The 16630-nt window shown below is 40.2% G+C and overlaps 1 protein-coding gene across 1 annotated transcript; it reads right to left on the bottom strand.

The window, feature by feature from the left end:
• Positions 1-1393: 1393 nt before the first annotated feature.
• lrrc58b (leucine rich repeat containing 58b) lies at positions 1394-13227 on the bottom strand. The gene is made up of 4 exons (XM_063498175.1): positions 12548-13227; positions 5864-5992; positions 5375-5652; positions 1394-3914 (listed from the first exon to the last, which is right to left on the bottom strand). Exons 1-4 carry the CDS (start codon positions 13003-13005, stop codon positions 3721-3723), a joined length of 1059 nt encoding a protein of 352 aa, XP_063354245.1. The 5' UTR covers positions 13006-13227; the 3' UTR covers positions 1394-3720.
• Between the last annotated feature and the right edge of the window lie 3403 nt (positions 13228-16630).

The raw sequence follows: 16630 nt of genomic DNA, 5'->3' as shown, positions 1-16630 counted from the left end.
CAAGTAACTGATCAGAAGAACTGAGTGTTACTTTTCATCTGTGATCACTTTAATAAGTACACATGTACACATGCTCATTGCAGCTGTAGGCATGTAGACAATTCAAGATGACCAGTCAAACTGAGCTTCAGCATGAGGGAAGAAAGGAGATTTAAGGGACTTTGCCTTTGCCATGCTTATTGGTGCCAGAAACTGCATAGAAACTGTTGGTTTACTGGGATTTTCCTCCACAGACATCTCTACAGAGAATGGTCCAAAAAAGAGAAATACCCAGTAAGCAGCAGTTCTCTGGGGAAAAATACCTTGTTTATGACTGCTCGACTGCTTCAAGCTCTTAGGAAGGCAAAAGTAACTCAAACAACCACTCATTACAACTAATGCAATGAGTGGTTGAATATCGAACATTAAAGCAGATGGAGTACGGCCGCAGACCACAACAGGTTGGCTAAGATCAGCAAACAGAGGCTACAACTTGCACAGGCTTACTAAAACTTGACAATACAAGATTAGAAAAATATTATATTTAATGAGTCTTGATTTCATTTGCAATATTCTGATGGTTGTTCAGAATTTGGTGTAAATAACATGAAAGCATTGATCCATCCCAACTTGTATCAACAGTTCTGGCTTGTGGTGGCAATGTAATGGTGTGGGAGGTTATTTTCTTATCATACTTTGGGCCAGTTAGTACCAACTGAGCATCATTTAAAAAAACAAGAATTGTTGCGGACCAAATTAATTTCTTTATGACTGCAGTGTACTTATCTTCTGATGGCCACTCCCAGCAGGATAGAGCACCATATCACCAAGCTCAAATCAGATTGGTTTTGGAGGAAATTTCAGTCAATAAATCTGCAGAAACAATTTCCAGCACCTTGTTGAGAATAGGCCACGAAGAATGAGGCAGTTCTGAAAGCAAAAGGGAGTCCAATCCAATATTGATAAGGTGTACCTAATAAAGTAAGGATATATTGTTTTTTCCCAGCATTAAAAAGTACTCTGATTCTATTAGGGTTAAACAGTAATCCATGTAGTTGTAGCCACAGGCTGTGTGGATCTGAGGAGATTCTGCTGCTCAGACCAACACATACAGAAAATATATGTAAAAGGAATGCAATCTCGCCCTTTTCAGGACTAAAATGGTGAACGTGTAACTTTTTAAATTGATGTTAGTTATAGTTGCAGCTAATAGTTGTGCGAATCATTTGCACACATGCACATTACAGATACCAGATGTTTAAAAAGCAGCCTCTGTATTTAAATCGTATAACAACATAATTGCAACTTAAAGCGACTGAAGAATTCCTCCAAGTTGTTGCTCACAATTGCTTTAATTCAATCAGAAAAGATCACAATACCAACACAATTTAAAGATATAACAATCAGTCTTTATTAATGTCATTATTTACTGTACATCTACTTACAATATCTGGGGTTAAAGCACGTACCATTTTATACATTTTTAAGCATTGTCTATTCCAAAGCTTGTTACAAATGTAGCACTTTAACATTTTTTTTAAATGGATTTATACATTTATATAAATCCATTTTGTTTTAAAGGGCTATTTTGTATATTTGCTGTTAAACAGATGAGTATGGAAATCAGAAAAAAGTGACTTTTATAAAGCTAAATTATTCACATTTCAGGGTGCATATATCAGTTTCTTCATACGTTCCTACATACTTGCTTCGCTGTTAGAAGTCTCCATTAGTAAGGCACTTAGGAATTGTAACTACTGTAGCTTCTGTAACATAGAAGAACGTTCTTCTGTTTTCTTAACATTAAGGTCTAATGTGAAGCCAAAATTGGATTTCTTCTCCTGACTAATGGACACAAACTGTCTGGGACATTATAAAATGACCCAGCTTTCCACACAAGCAGAAAGTTGCAGCAGATATGTAACCATACATATATCACTGACTGTGGGTTTTATTCAGATACATCTTCATATGTTTATGCCCACAGAAAACTAACAGCCCTGAACATAAACACAAAGGCTGCCACTGAGTTGCGCTCAATAGCTATTGTTTTTGTGCGAACACAGTGAATGGTTTTCCCTGGCCCAACCCACATCCACTTCCTGTGAGTCAGCCTGGATAAGCATTCTTCCACATAACCACTACTTTGAGTTAATTTAAAACTACTAAGCCATCGCAGCTTTTTTTTCCCCCCCAAAGGTGGCGTGCAGTTGAGACAAAAGCACTGATAAAAGATCGCCACCTTGCTATTCTGAAGGCAGTATGCAGGATTAAGTGGGATCTAGCAACATGACAACCAAGTCAACACCTCTGAGGAACCTGGAGTGGCTGCTAATGAAAGGTCCTCTGTAGGGTCAATGTTTGGCTCATCTCTTCTGGGCTAAAGTAGAAACACTGGAGCTTGGTGGACGAGGACCCGCTCCTGTATTGAAAGCCAAAACCAGGTTTTGTTCATCTGGTTTGTGTTTAGCCAAAATGCTGCACAGCCATTACAACCCATAATCAGACACTCAACTGTTTCACAACTGCTAACAAAGCGCAGAGTGCAGGACTCTATGTGAACCATTGTCTATGACACACCCCAGTCTTTCAAAAGCAAAGACATATTCTATTGGCATAGTTAACAGTTACTTTCCATCTGTGAGGACTCAGACTTCACAGGCAACAAGTAGACATGTTCAACAGCTTATCTTAAAGTTCGGTCCTCAGTCATCTCCTTCACAGATACCCAGGTTGTCAGCGATGATTTATTTGAAATGACACACAATGGTTTAACTTGACCAGAGTTTATTTCTCCCTTGTCATTGAGTATGCTGACTAGACAGCCACATATCTAACTTATGGTTCACAAATCTTTGCTTTTCATATTTAGGTGATCTAAACATGTGGTTTGAAAGAGCTGGAAAATTGACAGGCGTGCACTTTTTCTCAGTTATGTGGCATATCTAGCTTTGGCCAGCAATGTTTAATTTTCTTTTGGTCCTCCAGGGTTGATCACATGACTGAAAGTGAACCCTCCCCATCAAAATCCTACATACTGGTCCTTTAGTATTGTGTGGGACTGGCCACAGCAAAGTGTGCATAAGGCCATCTCAAACCACAAAAAATATTTATAGTACCGCAGTTTGAAACAATGCTCAAAGTTCCTGCTCACATACTATAAAAAAAACACTGACTTTTTCTTGGTTGGCACATCAGGCTTGATAGTCAAATAAAGCTAGATGATGGCTGACAAAGAGCTCAAACTCAAAGTGAAAATGCAGACTAATACACTGTAGCATCTGCAAAGAATGAAATGTTGTAATTACAACTAAACATGTTGCCCTGAAAACAAAAAGAATCCTTTCACTCCTTCAGTCAAACCAGAGTTTTACTGCCCTCCTGTGCTCAACCATGAGGCAAGCAGGCGTGGATGGACCTTCCTTCATTTGCTCTAGATAGACTGATGTATGGTGAGACAAAACAGACAACACTTCATGAAACAAAAAAAGAAAAAAGATTTAAAAAAAAAAAAAAAAAAAACCCAAAACATTTATAGAATAGATTTCACATTAGTTCAAAGCAAAGGTAAGTTGTCTCACTTTTTTTGTGCGTTTCAGTGGCTGAAGGGGGAAGAAAAAGTGTATGCGCACTAATATGTCCGATAAAGTCTTAATCAGGGTCCTTGTTAGTGTTATAAAAACAATGGCAAACTGTCAAGGATTTGTCTGGACAGAGGATCAGATGTTCCTCTTGGTCGTACTATCCCAGAAGCACTCTCTGAAGGCGGTCAGCAGGCACGCTGTTCTCTTCCTCAGACTCGGCGTCGCTCTGCGGGTTGGAGCTACAGGGAGAGGTGCACTCAGGGGAGCACAGGTAGTGCATGAGGGGTAGCCGGTACTTTCCACAGAAGTCTACAAATTTGATCTGGCGCACGCACGAATCAAAGTACACACCTGGAACAAGAAGAGTGACAGGAAATGCACAGTCAGGCTTAAGTAACAGTAACTTGTGCTGTTCTTTACACACACACACACACACACACACACACACACACACACACATATTAGGATTGCACATAATATACAATATTATGGTGGGCGATGAGCTCCGCCAGGGCTGCCCTTTGTCACCGATTCTGTTCATAATTTTTATGGACAGAATTTCTAGGTGTAGCCAAGTGGCGTAAGACTTTCACTTCGGTGGTTTCAGGATCTCATCTCTGCTTTTCGCAGATGATGTGGTCCTGTTGGCTTCATCAGGCGATGGCCTCCAGCTCGCCTTGGAACAGTTCGCAGCCGTGTGTGAAGCGGTGGGAATGAGAATCAGCACCTCCAAATCTGAGGCCATAGTCCTCAGCCGGAAAAGGGTGGAGTGCCTACTCCGGGGCAGGGACAAGTTCCTGCCCCAAGTGGAGGAGTTTAAGTATCTCGGGGTCTTGTTCACGAGTGATGGGAGAAGGGAGCGGAAGATCGACAGACATATTGGTGATGCGCACGCTGCACTGGTCCATCGTGGTGAAGAGAGAGCTGAGTGTAAAAGCGAAGCTCTCAATTTACCGGTCGATCTACGTCCCTACCCTCACCTATGGCCACGAGCTGTGGGTAGTGACCGAAAGAACGAGATCGCGACTACAAGCGGCGGAAATGGGCTTCCTCCGAAGGGTGGCTGGCCTCTCCCTTAGAGATAGGGTGAGAAGTTCGGCCATTCGGGAGGGGCTCAGAGTAGAGCCGCTGCTCCTCCACATCGAAAGGAGCCAGTTGAGGTGGTTTGGGCATCTGACAAGGATGCCCCCTGGGCGAGGTTTTCCGGGCATGTCCCACTGGGAGGAGGCCCCGGGGCAGACCCAGGGCACGCTGGAGAGATTATATCTCTCGGCTGGCCTGGGAACGCCTTGGTGTTCCCCCGGATAAGCTGGAGGAGGTGGCTGGGGAGAGGGAGGTCTGGGCTTCTCTGCTTGGGCTGCTGCCCCCGTGACCTGGCCGCGGATAAGCGGAAGAAAATGGATGGATGGATGGATAATATACAATATGAGGAACAACAGTTGTAGTGAGCAGCTCACAAGTGTGGTGAGCATGGTGATATAACTGTGGTTCCCAACCTGGGATATGGAATTTCCATAAGAAGGTCACAAGATAAAAATAAAGGCGCTATGACGCTTATCCTTATCCTGTCATATATACTGATACAATGGATAGATGCTCATAAAACAAGTTTCAAATAAGGAGGTCACCATATGTACAATTAATCCATGTGAGATTTCTTTTGCTACATTTAAATCTGTATATCAAAGAGAGAGGATATCCTCAATCTGATTATCTGAGGCACACAGCTCTGGCTTGGAGCACAGCAGCCTCACCCACCTATTGTTCACTGAAACTGGTGACATGGCATGTAATCATTAGGCACAACTCACCGGCACACTTGGGGTTGGGACACTTGCTGGCCAGGTCCAGATAACGCACCAGGTTTGCAGGCAGGTCAAAAGGGGAGTACAGAAGATTTCGACTCTTAATGGTGCGCCCTGCCAGCTCTAGCAACGAGGGTGGATCGTAGGTCATCTCCTTGACAAAGCGCACAACCAGCGGGTTGCCTCTAAGACTGAGCTCCTGCAGGTGCACCAGGCTCAGGATCTCTCTCGGCAGGTAAGTGAGCAAGTTGTTGTGGAGGCTTAAAGATCGCAGAGAGTGGAGCCTAGAATCGGATGCATAAGCACTCTGAAATGATTTCAGCTTTGTTTGCACTTTGATAAAAATCATGACTACTTGAAAGTTCAGCTACCAGATCAATGCAGGATAAATTACAGTTCTAACTCAGATAGCATCTCTGAGGAGAGCATATAGTCAAGCTTTAGGTAGACTGGTGTGTGGTGATTGCTAGGATAGTTGGAGTGCGCTGATATTACCTGGTGAGCTGCGGTGGGACACTTTGGATGCGGTTGTCACACAGGACCAAGTAGGTGAGGTAGGGCAGATTCGCTACTTCAGGAGGAATGGCTGAAATAAGGTTTCCGCCCAGGTACAACATCTCCAAACTGACAGACGACAAAAGAAAACAGGTATTGATTTGCAATCTCATGATTTTTTTCCTCCGTGCATCACACAGTAAAGTCTTTCATATGGTGCTTTGTTGTAGAGCATCCATTTCTCTCCTTTGTGATTTTTACCACGACAAATTTAAATAAATAAGTCTAAATGCAATAAAATTACACTTTCCATCACAATCGCTGGTGTGCAGGTATTTTTTCAATTAAACTCCTGTTGTCTATTGTCCCTATAGACAACAGGAGTTTATAGCCATAGCTTCAGACTCCTGTCAACCCTGCTGATGGCCACAGATACCACAAAGAGCACTGTATTATCCACCAATGATGATTTCATCTCATTAAATAAACAAATAAAATGTTACATTAAAGTATGCCACAAGGGGGAGCTAAAGTTTCACCGTTTCATGGTCAGAGTTCAGGTTTGTCACCAAATATGAAACTTTGCTTACAAAATATGCTGATTTAAAAAAAGAAAAAAAAGAAGAAAAAAAAAAAGACATGAAATAAATGCTGAGATGATATTTACATTGAGGAAAACGGACATATACATGCTTGTTGCTAGGCAAAAAAAAAAAATTAAAAAAACGACCATGCTGAGTTATTGTAGGTATGAAGAACACGAGTGGGTGGGGGTGAGGGGGTGGCATCAAAGAGAGACATGAGAGAGCTATGGGTGGCTGGTCAGCGAAAGTAAGCTGTCAGGCCATCTGCCTGCAGGAACTGATGACACAGCGACTGCGAGACATGAAGCCATTATCCTGTCCTTGGTGGCTGAGCCCTCGGCAAGCCCTCTCTTTGAAAAGAACGGAGACATTCAGGGTCTGCTCACTGCCCACACCAACACCGTGAAACAAAACTACTAACTGACAATTTTAAAGACACATACTGACTCATGGTACATCATCATCCATGCAGTTTTGTTATAGCCCGCTGCTGTATTTTATAAACTGTCATTTGAGCACAGCAGTGTTAGTGATAACTTGCACAATGACCAGCCATCCTTCAAGATCGCTTGCTGAGACTAATGTTTGGGTCATGGGAAGGATAAACCTAAAGAAACTTGTTAGTATAGCACCTCTCCCGGTCTTACAGGTATCTGGCTGATATGCAAGGTTTATCAGCTAATCAAGTTCAGCACGTCCTTAAAGGTTATAAAGCTGGTTCATGTGGTTACATGTACTTTGTCTTCTTCTGTTTGCACCCCTGAAACACCACAGCACGACACATTCATTCACTGCTTGCCTAGATAATTCACCAGTTATTTTTTTTTTGTATTAGTTTATTGGCAATATGACTAAGTGTCTATTTTGTAGACTCTACAATTAATCCCCCCCCCCAGTCTGTTTCTCACAACTCTTATGGAGTTGTATCAGGTCAATTGTCTGTGTAGGTTCTCAGTCATCCGCATCGTAGTAACCTAAGGAGCTTGGAATGAAAAGTGACTCAAGTTCCCCCCCCTTTAGATTAGCCATTTTTGGGAAATATAGCCAAAGAATACTAGCTTGACTTTTTTCCCCTTTATATAGTCTATAATGTATATCAGATATTATATAAAGCCTGACTGATTTATTGGTTAGCCAATATTAACCATTAGTATTGCCTTAAAAATCCCATATCAGGCAGGCTCTAATCTTGTACACACATTTTAATGGAAGTCACTTCTTGCATTTCAATTCAAAAACAATGTCCAGTCCAGAGGATCAATCAAACAGTCTTAATTCACAGTAGATGCTTTGACTTTAAAAGACAGAAATGCAGCATAAGTTTAGATTTTAAAGGAAAAAACATATTAATGTAGTTGAAACCTTTATTAGGATAACAGATTTGGCTGCAGTGACAGTTTTCGCATACAAGCACCATCCAGTGTGCTTCAGGATTTTGAGATGCATTCCATCTTTCTCGTCCCTGACCAATCAGTGTTGTCTCTGTGATCCAGGAACCTCCTGGTTCATATACTGGGCACTGGATTTTCCTTTCATGCTCAATAAAACACAGTGTGAACCAGCTCTGTGTGAATGAGGCTCAAACTCACAGGGTCAGCGAGGACGGGCTACAGGCAACTAGGTCAACGAGGACAAACTGAAAATTACTCAGGCAGAAAAATGTGTAGAGTTACAAGTCATTTTGCAGCATGAGGGATTATTTTTGAAGAACAAGAAAAACTTAACATGCAGCGATAGTGAACACAGATGAGTTTGTATGGATGTAATCAATTAGATCAGGAGATGGCCTTTAAACCTGTGCTGTAACATGTCACTGTGCTTTTTGGAAACAAAGATCACCAGTGTGTAATCAAAGTGTGCTTATCAATGATTATGATAGCAGCTGGACAGTAACTTTCCTACATTGCAAAGAGACTTAATGAACCCTTATCAGGCACTATAGGACACATAACCAAAAGGAATGTCTTTGCGTGCACAACTGTTGCCAGGGTGCTTCAGCTGATGCAGCATTAAAGCTGAGAAAAGAATGTAAATGTCAATTAACACACACACACACACACACACACAGTGAGTCAGAGCAGAAGAGGCTTATTAGTCCCGATAATAAAGAAAAAGTATATACACTGTCTTTTTGCAGCCAGGCAGCTACAGCAATTAGGTGGCTTGTCTATAAAAATATCCCTTTTATGATATGTTCACATCAAATGTGAAGCCAGGTTTCCCCTTTGTGCAAAGAGAGTCAACTGTTTGGTTTTTTCGAAGCCCCCAAATATTCACTTATATTTGCTCAATATTCTCCAAGACCTTCCCCCCCTCCCCCCTTTTTCTACATAAAAGAGAAGTTGAATCATAGGTCTCAGGCTGCCCAGAAACAGTTTGAACACATCTTCAGACATCTACTACTTTCCATTTAACTGACATCACCTGAAAAAGGCTTTGTAACATTGTAACGATCCTACTTCCACAGTTATTTATTGTGTCATTAAGTTATTTTGAGTATGCAAGAATATTAACAATTAAGCCCACCATTTCCATTCTGCTCAATAAGCACTTCCAGGAACAGCCAGAGTCAGAGTCCAGACTTCGATCCATGTGAGAATGTGTAGTTGAATTTGGAAAATGCAATTCAATGTTGAGCAGTTTTCCAAGAGAAATGGTGAATACAATACTGTACCGTCCACATATAAAAGGCTTACTTTAAAAAAAAAAAAAAGTCTAAATACTTCCTGCTAGCATGTGACTTATAATTAAAGTAGCCATTTTTATCCGTTGCCTCTGAGCTGCAGTATTTTGTACATGTTGATAAAACGATTAGGTGGTTTGATCTTTGGCCCAGCATTGGGTCACTGTGACACTTGTACCTGTCAGCAGTTCAAGATAAGAAGTTCTTGCCCTGCTTTGCCCCATTTAACAGAAAACAGCAAAACAACCAGGCTGAAAAAGTTTTGAACAGACTTTTATTTTGAAATGAGCTCCTCTGATCTCAGTGAACTTTTGAGCTTGGTTATAAATCACGTTCTTGCTCGTGAATTTATTCAACTGCACACTTTCTGCATTTTCTGCCAACAATGTCTTCCACAGTGCTGCAACTTTCCTTCCACTAGTGTTAACAGGTATAACTGCTAAACCACTCCAACATAATTTGTGGAACAGCTTAAGTCAGTACGACTCTGCACAGATTGAAGCATGACATTTGCAGAATAAACTGAATAGAAATAAATGTGTCAAGACGTATGGACTGATGTGATAAGCGCAAACTGCTAAACCCACAAAGAGAGGAAGAACAAACAACCTCATTTGAAGTGTCGAAATTGCCACATCACTGTGATTGTTATCAGTTATAAAAAAAAAAAATATATATATATATATATATATATATATTGCAGGCAGGCTTAATAGGTAGGTCAACTTTTGACTCATGTAAAGCAGCAATTTAGTTATGACATAAAGTGAGTTTAAAATGCTTTAAACCCCCCCCCAAAAGAAAAAAAAACCTGTGTGTGCAAATGAAGCAAACAGTAAAATGACAAACTGGTAGAAGCAGACCAACACATGCACACTCTGGAAGAATAAAAAAAATGTTAGGAGTCAAATTTAAGCATACAGTGTGCAGAAAGTCACGTTTAATGTTTCACTAAATAACAACTTATAATAGACAAGCCGCTATTAAATTATTAATTTTGGCATATGGAAACACACACATACACTATAAAGATGGGCGTAGCTATTGTGATGTAGGGAAACCATTGGCTTGTGAAGTCTGTTCTCGAAGCCTTGAGATGAGCATTTCCATCGATGGTGTTTTGAAACCAGATGTGATGAGGCAATTATGTTGCACTGAAACTACACTCTCGCTGGGTAATGACTTGTAAATCACATATAATTAGCCGTTGAGCCAATTATCCCCAGAAAAACCTCCTTTCTGAAACTGAATAATCAAAACGTACAAAATAGAGTTGGTGTGTTATTCAACATGAAACCAAAATGAGCGACTGAGTCAATAAATTCACCAGCAAAGTTGTCAGGGTTGAGGGACATTTCCCCATAGACTTCAATCAAATACAGCCACAGTCAGACAGCCCTAAACACCATTTGGCAACCAGCAGCTTCAAGTGGTTGCAGGAGGTTGATGGCAGTTGCTGTGAAAATAGGAAAGCAAGCCTGTGACCCCGTGGCAATCACCTGTCACTAGGAAAAAGTGTATTCCCCCTGTTGGCAAAACCCTCGTAGTTTCTTTGGTTGCTACTGCAGTCACAGTTTGAATGCAAGTGAGAGACTTTTCTCCAAAACGTTTTCTGAAATTTTTGGCTGCACAGCTGGAGCAAAACTTTTACTGTAAAGACAAACCTCTTCTATTTCCAGTTTTTGTCATACCTTTTCAAGTTGTTCCGTTGGCAGCTAGTAATTAGCAAATGTTTGCAGACAAACATGAAAATCTACAAGCAACTGTAGCAATATGCAAGCAACCAAAGCAATTAGTAGGATATTTCTAGTGCAGAACCTTCTTTGCAACAGATTTCACCCAGCGAGAGCCAGCAACCTCCAGGAACCACAGCCAACCAGTAGAGAAATACATTTCCCTAGCAACCAGTCGAAATATCCCATTCGATATGGCAGACGGAGGACTGCGAGTACTGCTGGGCCCAATACTCACATATCCTAATATATCCCCCAGAAACAGCATCTACTTTTTTTTTCTTTTTCTTTTTTTTTTTAAATTGGTTCAAAATAGTTGCAGAAAAATTAAAAATTATATTATTTCAACAATTTATATATGAAATTAATATGGAATTTCACATCCATTTTAAAATTACTATAACATAAAGAACAGCAGGAAAAAGTAATTTTTACTAAGATATTTCATTAATCACCAACTTATGGATTTATGCATTTTAACATGTTTAGCGTTCAATAAGTTAAGAAACATCAGGAAACAAATTGCAGATATTAGCAGTAATATTTTAGTCGCCTGACAGGTGAGATTTAGTTGGCTATAATCAGATATTGTTGCTGACTGGCTGAGCAGATCCGGGCCAAGTCATAAACAGTCTAAGCCCTGAAAATGTCACATAAGACAGGTTGATGAATGTATATTTTTATTGTGTAATCATACAAGAGAAAGTGAATCTTTGACAACTTAATGCTACTGGTATAATAATTTTCATTGTCAGAGTTAGGACAGTGTTTATCCACACTAAGTAACTGCAAACAGATCGCAATAAGTATATCTGAGATTTAAAAAACAAAAACAAAAAGGGATGTATGAACAAAACAGGAAAAAAAGCAACAAGATAACGGTATGCTTCCTTTATCTTAGTTATTTATCATTATAACTCACTAACAGTGATTCAAACAGAGATGCAAGCCTAGACGTGACTAGATGTGACTTTGCATTAAAACCATAGGCATTATCACTGGTAACCAACTACTAAGCTCTCTAAGTTAGCAAGTTTCTATTTAAGTTAGTTAATATTGTCTGTTTTAACAATTGCATTGCTATGCAAATAATAATAATAAAAAAAATAGGTCTATGCCTAAATAACAGCTAACTAGTTTTAAAAACTTATTGTCTGCTGGTTTATTTTATTTTATTTATTTATGTATTTATTTATTATTATGTTTTTACAAGCACACCAGCTAATCATTATAACAGTTGTGCCAGATGTATTATGCCGAGACGAAGCGTGGACAATATATAGTTAATATTAGCAGTGTTGAAGTGTGTCGTTGGTGGTGGGTTTAGCTTGGGGCTGGGGGGCCCAAAGGCTGGGCCGACTCTGCGGCAGATAACCATAGCAACGACACCACTAGCTAATTACATAGTTAAATTTAACCAAAAGGGAAGTCGTAAAAAACTATGTAGTGACTAATACAGGTAATATCCAGAGGGTTTTACTGGAGAGAAATAAAAGATTGAATCCTCTCCACCCGCTCAATTATTGCGACTTATCAGTTGGTCAGATTATAGTTTGTGCAATATAGTCGATTGCCTCAAGCAAAGATATGCAGATTGGACAGTATACGTAATCTATTACCTCAGCGCTGGACTGAAACGTCACTCATATATTGACTTTTCGGCCGTTTTGTGCTGTTACCTTACCTGGTTAAGTTTTCTATCTCTGCAGGTATACTTTTCAATCTGTTTCCTCCGAGTGAAAGCGACTGCAAGCGCAGCAGTTTGGTACACTGAAGCGGGATCTCCTCGAATCGGTTACCGCTAAAGTTCAGCACCTCCAGCTGCAGAGAGCCGAACTCCTTGGGCAGCGAGAACTCGTCCAGGCGGTTGTTCTTGGCTATAAGTGTTTTCAGCTTGGTCAGACGCATAATGTCCTCACAGATGAACGAAAGTCCGTTGTTGCTAATGTCCAGAAACTCGAGGTTGAAGAACAGAGTGATCGACGACGGCAGCGAGCCCAGTCGGTTGTAGTTCAGGTAGAGTTGTTTGGTGTCTCTTTTCCTCCTGTCGGTGATACTGTCAACGCTCAGAGTGTTCAAACCCAAGCGTGAGAAGTCCAGCACGCCGTCGCCCACTGCCGCTGCCCGCTCGTGACTCTCCATTTTGGCAATTTTGTTTTCTTTTTTGCAACTCTGCAAAAGTTTCGCTGAGAACGTTTAACGTCAACGCGTGACTTAGCTCCACAAGTTGCCTATTTTTAACATAAAGCGCGAGCATCTACCAGTAACATTTAACAGCATTTCTAATCACGTCTAAATGACTAATATATCGGTTACAACAGGCTGAAATAAGCCACAATAGCTACACCGAACGCTGTGAAGCTCTTCTACTCGCAGCTGTTGGGCTGACCTGCGGCTTCCTGGTTCAGATTGGCTGATTCTCCATATAAATCCCGCCCACCCACGCGTCCATTGGGTTCGCTCCCGATCTGTCATATTACATAGGCATCGATTAAGGGAGTTGTAACTGGTTTTTGGAGTTTATTAACAGTTTCCTGGCACAAGTTGCCATGTGTAACCTCTGACTGCATTTTTTTTCTTGTTTTTGTGTTTTTTAAGTCTTACGAAAACGGGACAGTGGTGGCCGATGATCGATAAAATCAACTACCCATTTTCTCTGCCCTTATGCAACACGCGTCCTCTGTTACGTTATGCAATTCAATGCTGACTTGGATGTGCATAGAATGAGAAATAGGTACAGGATAATTGGGTTCCTCCCACTGTATTCAGGTCTATACATAAAAATGTCACAGCTTTATTCAGGAGAAGCACAGCAGTTGGCCATGGGTACTGTTCCTGCAGAATTATCTGGAAGCGGTTCGGAAGAAGTTATTGTGTAGGTCATTAAAACAACTAAACGAACACTGTAACATTTGTGAGGTGTTGAAATACTGCAGATATGTAACATGTACACACAGTATAGCAGAAACGAATGCATCTGTGTCATCTTATCAAAAAGTTAAGTAATTCAAAATAACACTGTAAATAAAGTCCTGTGCAAAACGTCTTGAGCCATCCCTCGTTCATTCATATTTAGCTTCAAAGTAGCCAGACTTGTCATTTGGTGGTCTCAAGCAATAGTCCTCCAGGTTTTGGCAGCTTTTTCACTCATTGCCAGTCCAATTCTTGTACTTGACTATTTTTGGAGGAATATGTTTGTGTTTGATGAACCACTTAACACTATGAATCATTCAAACATAGTCTTAAAAGGTTAATGCAGTTCTTTAAGTTTGTGAAGACATTTTTGTCATCCAAGAGGTTTCTGCAGCTCAAAAAACAAAAAGTGGAGAGATATGGGTATTTAAACCCCAGTGGAGGTTTTCCTCTTCTGAGGTGGTTGTTGACCTGTTACTGATCATGAGCCAGTGTGTGAAAAAAGTGGGGGCTAAGGATTAAGAAGGCACCTAACTCAAAGGATGAACCTGTGTTGTGTCCTGACATAACACCTAATTTTTTTTCAAAGAAACTGTTTAAAATTGTATTTTTAGGCACTTTGTTTCTAGCATCATGCCACAAATCACATAAGTTGTTTGCATTCCTTTAGGTGAATAAATAAGTAATTGTCAAAGATTACTGACATATCTCAGCATGGTGTGCAGTGAGCCATTTAAGTGAGAACCTTTCAAGAAAAATAAATGCTTTATGAAAAAAGCTAGAACATCAAAGTAAAAAGAGTCCATAGATCTCAGGCTCAGTGGGAGAGAATTCCAGAGTCTTGGGGCAACTGGGGCAAAAACTCGTGTAGTTTTCAGCAGGCTCTGATTTCATGACCTCAGGGACCTGCAGGGGATGTATGAGTTTGTGCTGGTGCTTGTCCATAGAGGGCTCTAAAAGTATTAAGCAGAATCTTAAAGTGGATCCTGATACTAATGGGGAGCCAGTGCAACTGAATTAATAACTGTAAGATATGTGAGTTCTAACATGAGTTAGTCAGAAGCCTTGGAGCAGTGTTCTGAACAATCTGCAGATGTTCCAAGGAAGATTTGTTAAGACAAGTGAACAATGAATTACAATAAACCAGACATGATGAAATAAAGACATAAATAACAGTTTGCAAGCCAGAGGGTGGCACAGTGGAATTCAACTTGGAAAGATTGTGTAAGTGATACAAGTGATAGTGAACCACAGCTTTAACATGATCATCCAAAATGAAATGTGGGTCAAAACTCACCCCAAGGTTCCTAGAAGATTTAGTAATTGTGGCAAGAAGACCTAGAGTTTCCGTTACCTAAGGTGCAAACCATTCTTAAAGCATATCTGGATAGAAAAACACAATGGGCCAAAGCCCAGACCTCAACATTACTGAAAGAGTTCAGGTTGTGTTGAAGCATAAAGGTGATGATAGGAAGTTTACATTTTGTTATAATTGCACAAACTCTGTTTTTGCATAATATACTGAATTTCCATTTACATTAGCCCATATTTAAATAAATCATCTATTATCCTTTTTAATAAACTAAATATAAAGGAATAAGGGCTGGTACAAAACATTTGCACAGTATTGTACATCCATTTTGCCTAACTGGAACAATGAGTTGAATTTTCACATTCTTTCTTTTTTTTTTTTTTTTAAACAAACGTCTATTTCTGATTATTAAATCAGTTTTTGTCAGCATGAAGGATACCATTTTTCAATTTCTGCATAGATGTTCTGTCATCCCTCCAAGAGCATCTTTTTTAGTCACTCTTTGATGGAAGAGCTGCATTGCTCTACCCTTCTCTTTGTAACCCACTGGATTAAAGTCAAGCAACATACTTGACCATGTTATAGTGATTGTTTTCTTCTTTAGAAATCCGTTTTTACTTTTGCTTTGAGATATTCTACTGACTAGCCTTGGTCAGCTGGCTATCTTCTTGTTAAACAGCATTGTGGTATACCCACAGACATTCATGGTGCCACCTATTCTCTCCCCTAACCTCATGCATTTCTCTGACCTTTTCACCTTTGTGCATCACTGTTGGGACTGCATTCATATTGACGCCATTTTAACCAAAGATGCCTAAAGCTATTTTTCATGTTCTTCAGTAGACTTCAATTTTGTGCCACAGAAAATAGTCCATACATGTCCAAATTATGCAATATCCGCTGTACTATTTGCATTTTGCTCCACTGATAACCCCTGTACCAAGTCAGAAGCGCTTGTCTGTTATTCAGAGGTAGATTTCAGGAGTAGGTCAATGTCTGCAGTGTCACTTTAGCAAAGCGATTGCTGTAGATTTAGTTGGTGCATCGTAAAATAAACACACACACCCTCAAAAAACAAACCCCAAAAGTCTACATTACATAATCAGCCAAGAAAATGGATGGAACATAAAGCATGGGATGGTTCCTTGATAAGTTTTACTTGAAAATGTCATTTCATTTAAATAATGTATAGCCCGTTAGGCGAGAGAAACTCCAGTTAACATTTAGAGGTAAAGACAACAAATGAGTTGCCCTTTCAAGCTGGGCAAGACTAAAACAACCAGCAGTCACTGATTTGCTGAGATGAGCACCTTTATGTAACTATAGGCACAGCAATACGCTCACTGGTCTCACTGATTGGTGCTTTTTAAGTAGGAAGTGCAATTTTTTAATGTGATTCCCATCTGTACTGGCAAATAGTCCAGTGGTGATATTACTGGCTCACTGCACTTTGGAAGACAATGGAATAGCTTAATAGCCAATGATTTAAACTTTTTCCCCACTAACAGTATCTCATAAGTAAATCTGGCAGATAAAAGCACA

The sequence above is a fragment of the Pelmatolapia mariae genome, linkage group LG16_19 (assembly GCF_036321145.2).
Source record: "Pelmatolapia mariae isolate MD_Pm_ZW linkage group LG16_19, Pm_UMD_F_2, whole genome shotgun sequence".
NCBI classification, from domain to species: Eukaryota; Metazoa; Chordata; class Actinopteri; order Cichliformes; family Cichlidae; genus Pelmatolapia; species Pelmatolapia mariae.
The sequence above is the reverse complement of the archived record's forward strand: the minus strand, read 5'-3'. Positions and strand labels throughout refer to the sequence as shown.

Excerpts from the sequence above, each read along its gene's own strand:
- lrrc58b (XM_063498175.1), bottom strand. The coding sequence starts at position 13,005 with ATGGAGAGTCACGAGCGGGCAGCGGCAGTGGGCGACGGCGTGCTGGAC. Across the intron at positions 5,993-12,547 it reads GAGATAGAAAACTTAACCAG|TTTGGAGATGTTGTACCTGG; the intron begins GTAAGGTAACAG and ends GTCGTCTGTCAG. Across the intron at positions 3,915-5,374 it reads TCCCAACCCCAAGTGTGCCG|GTGTGTACTTTGATTCGTGC; the intron begins GTGAGTTGTGCC and ends TTCTTGTTCCAG.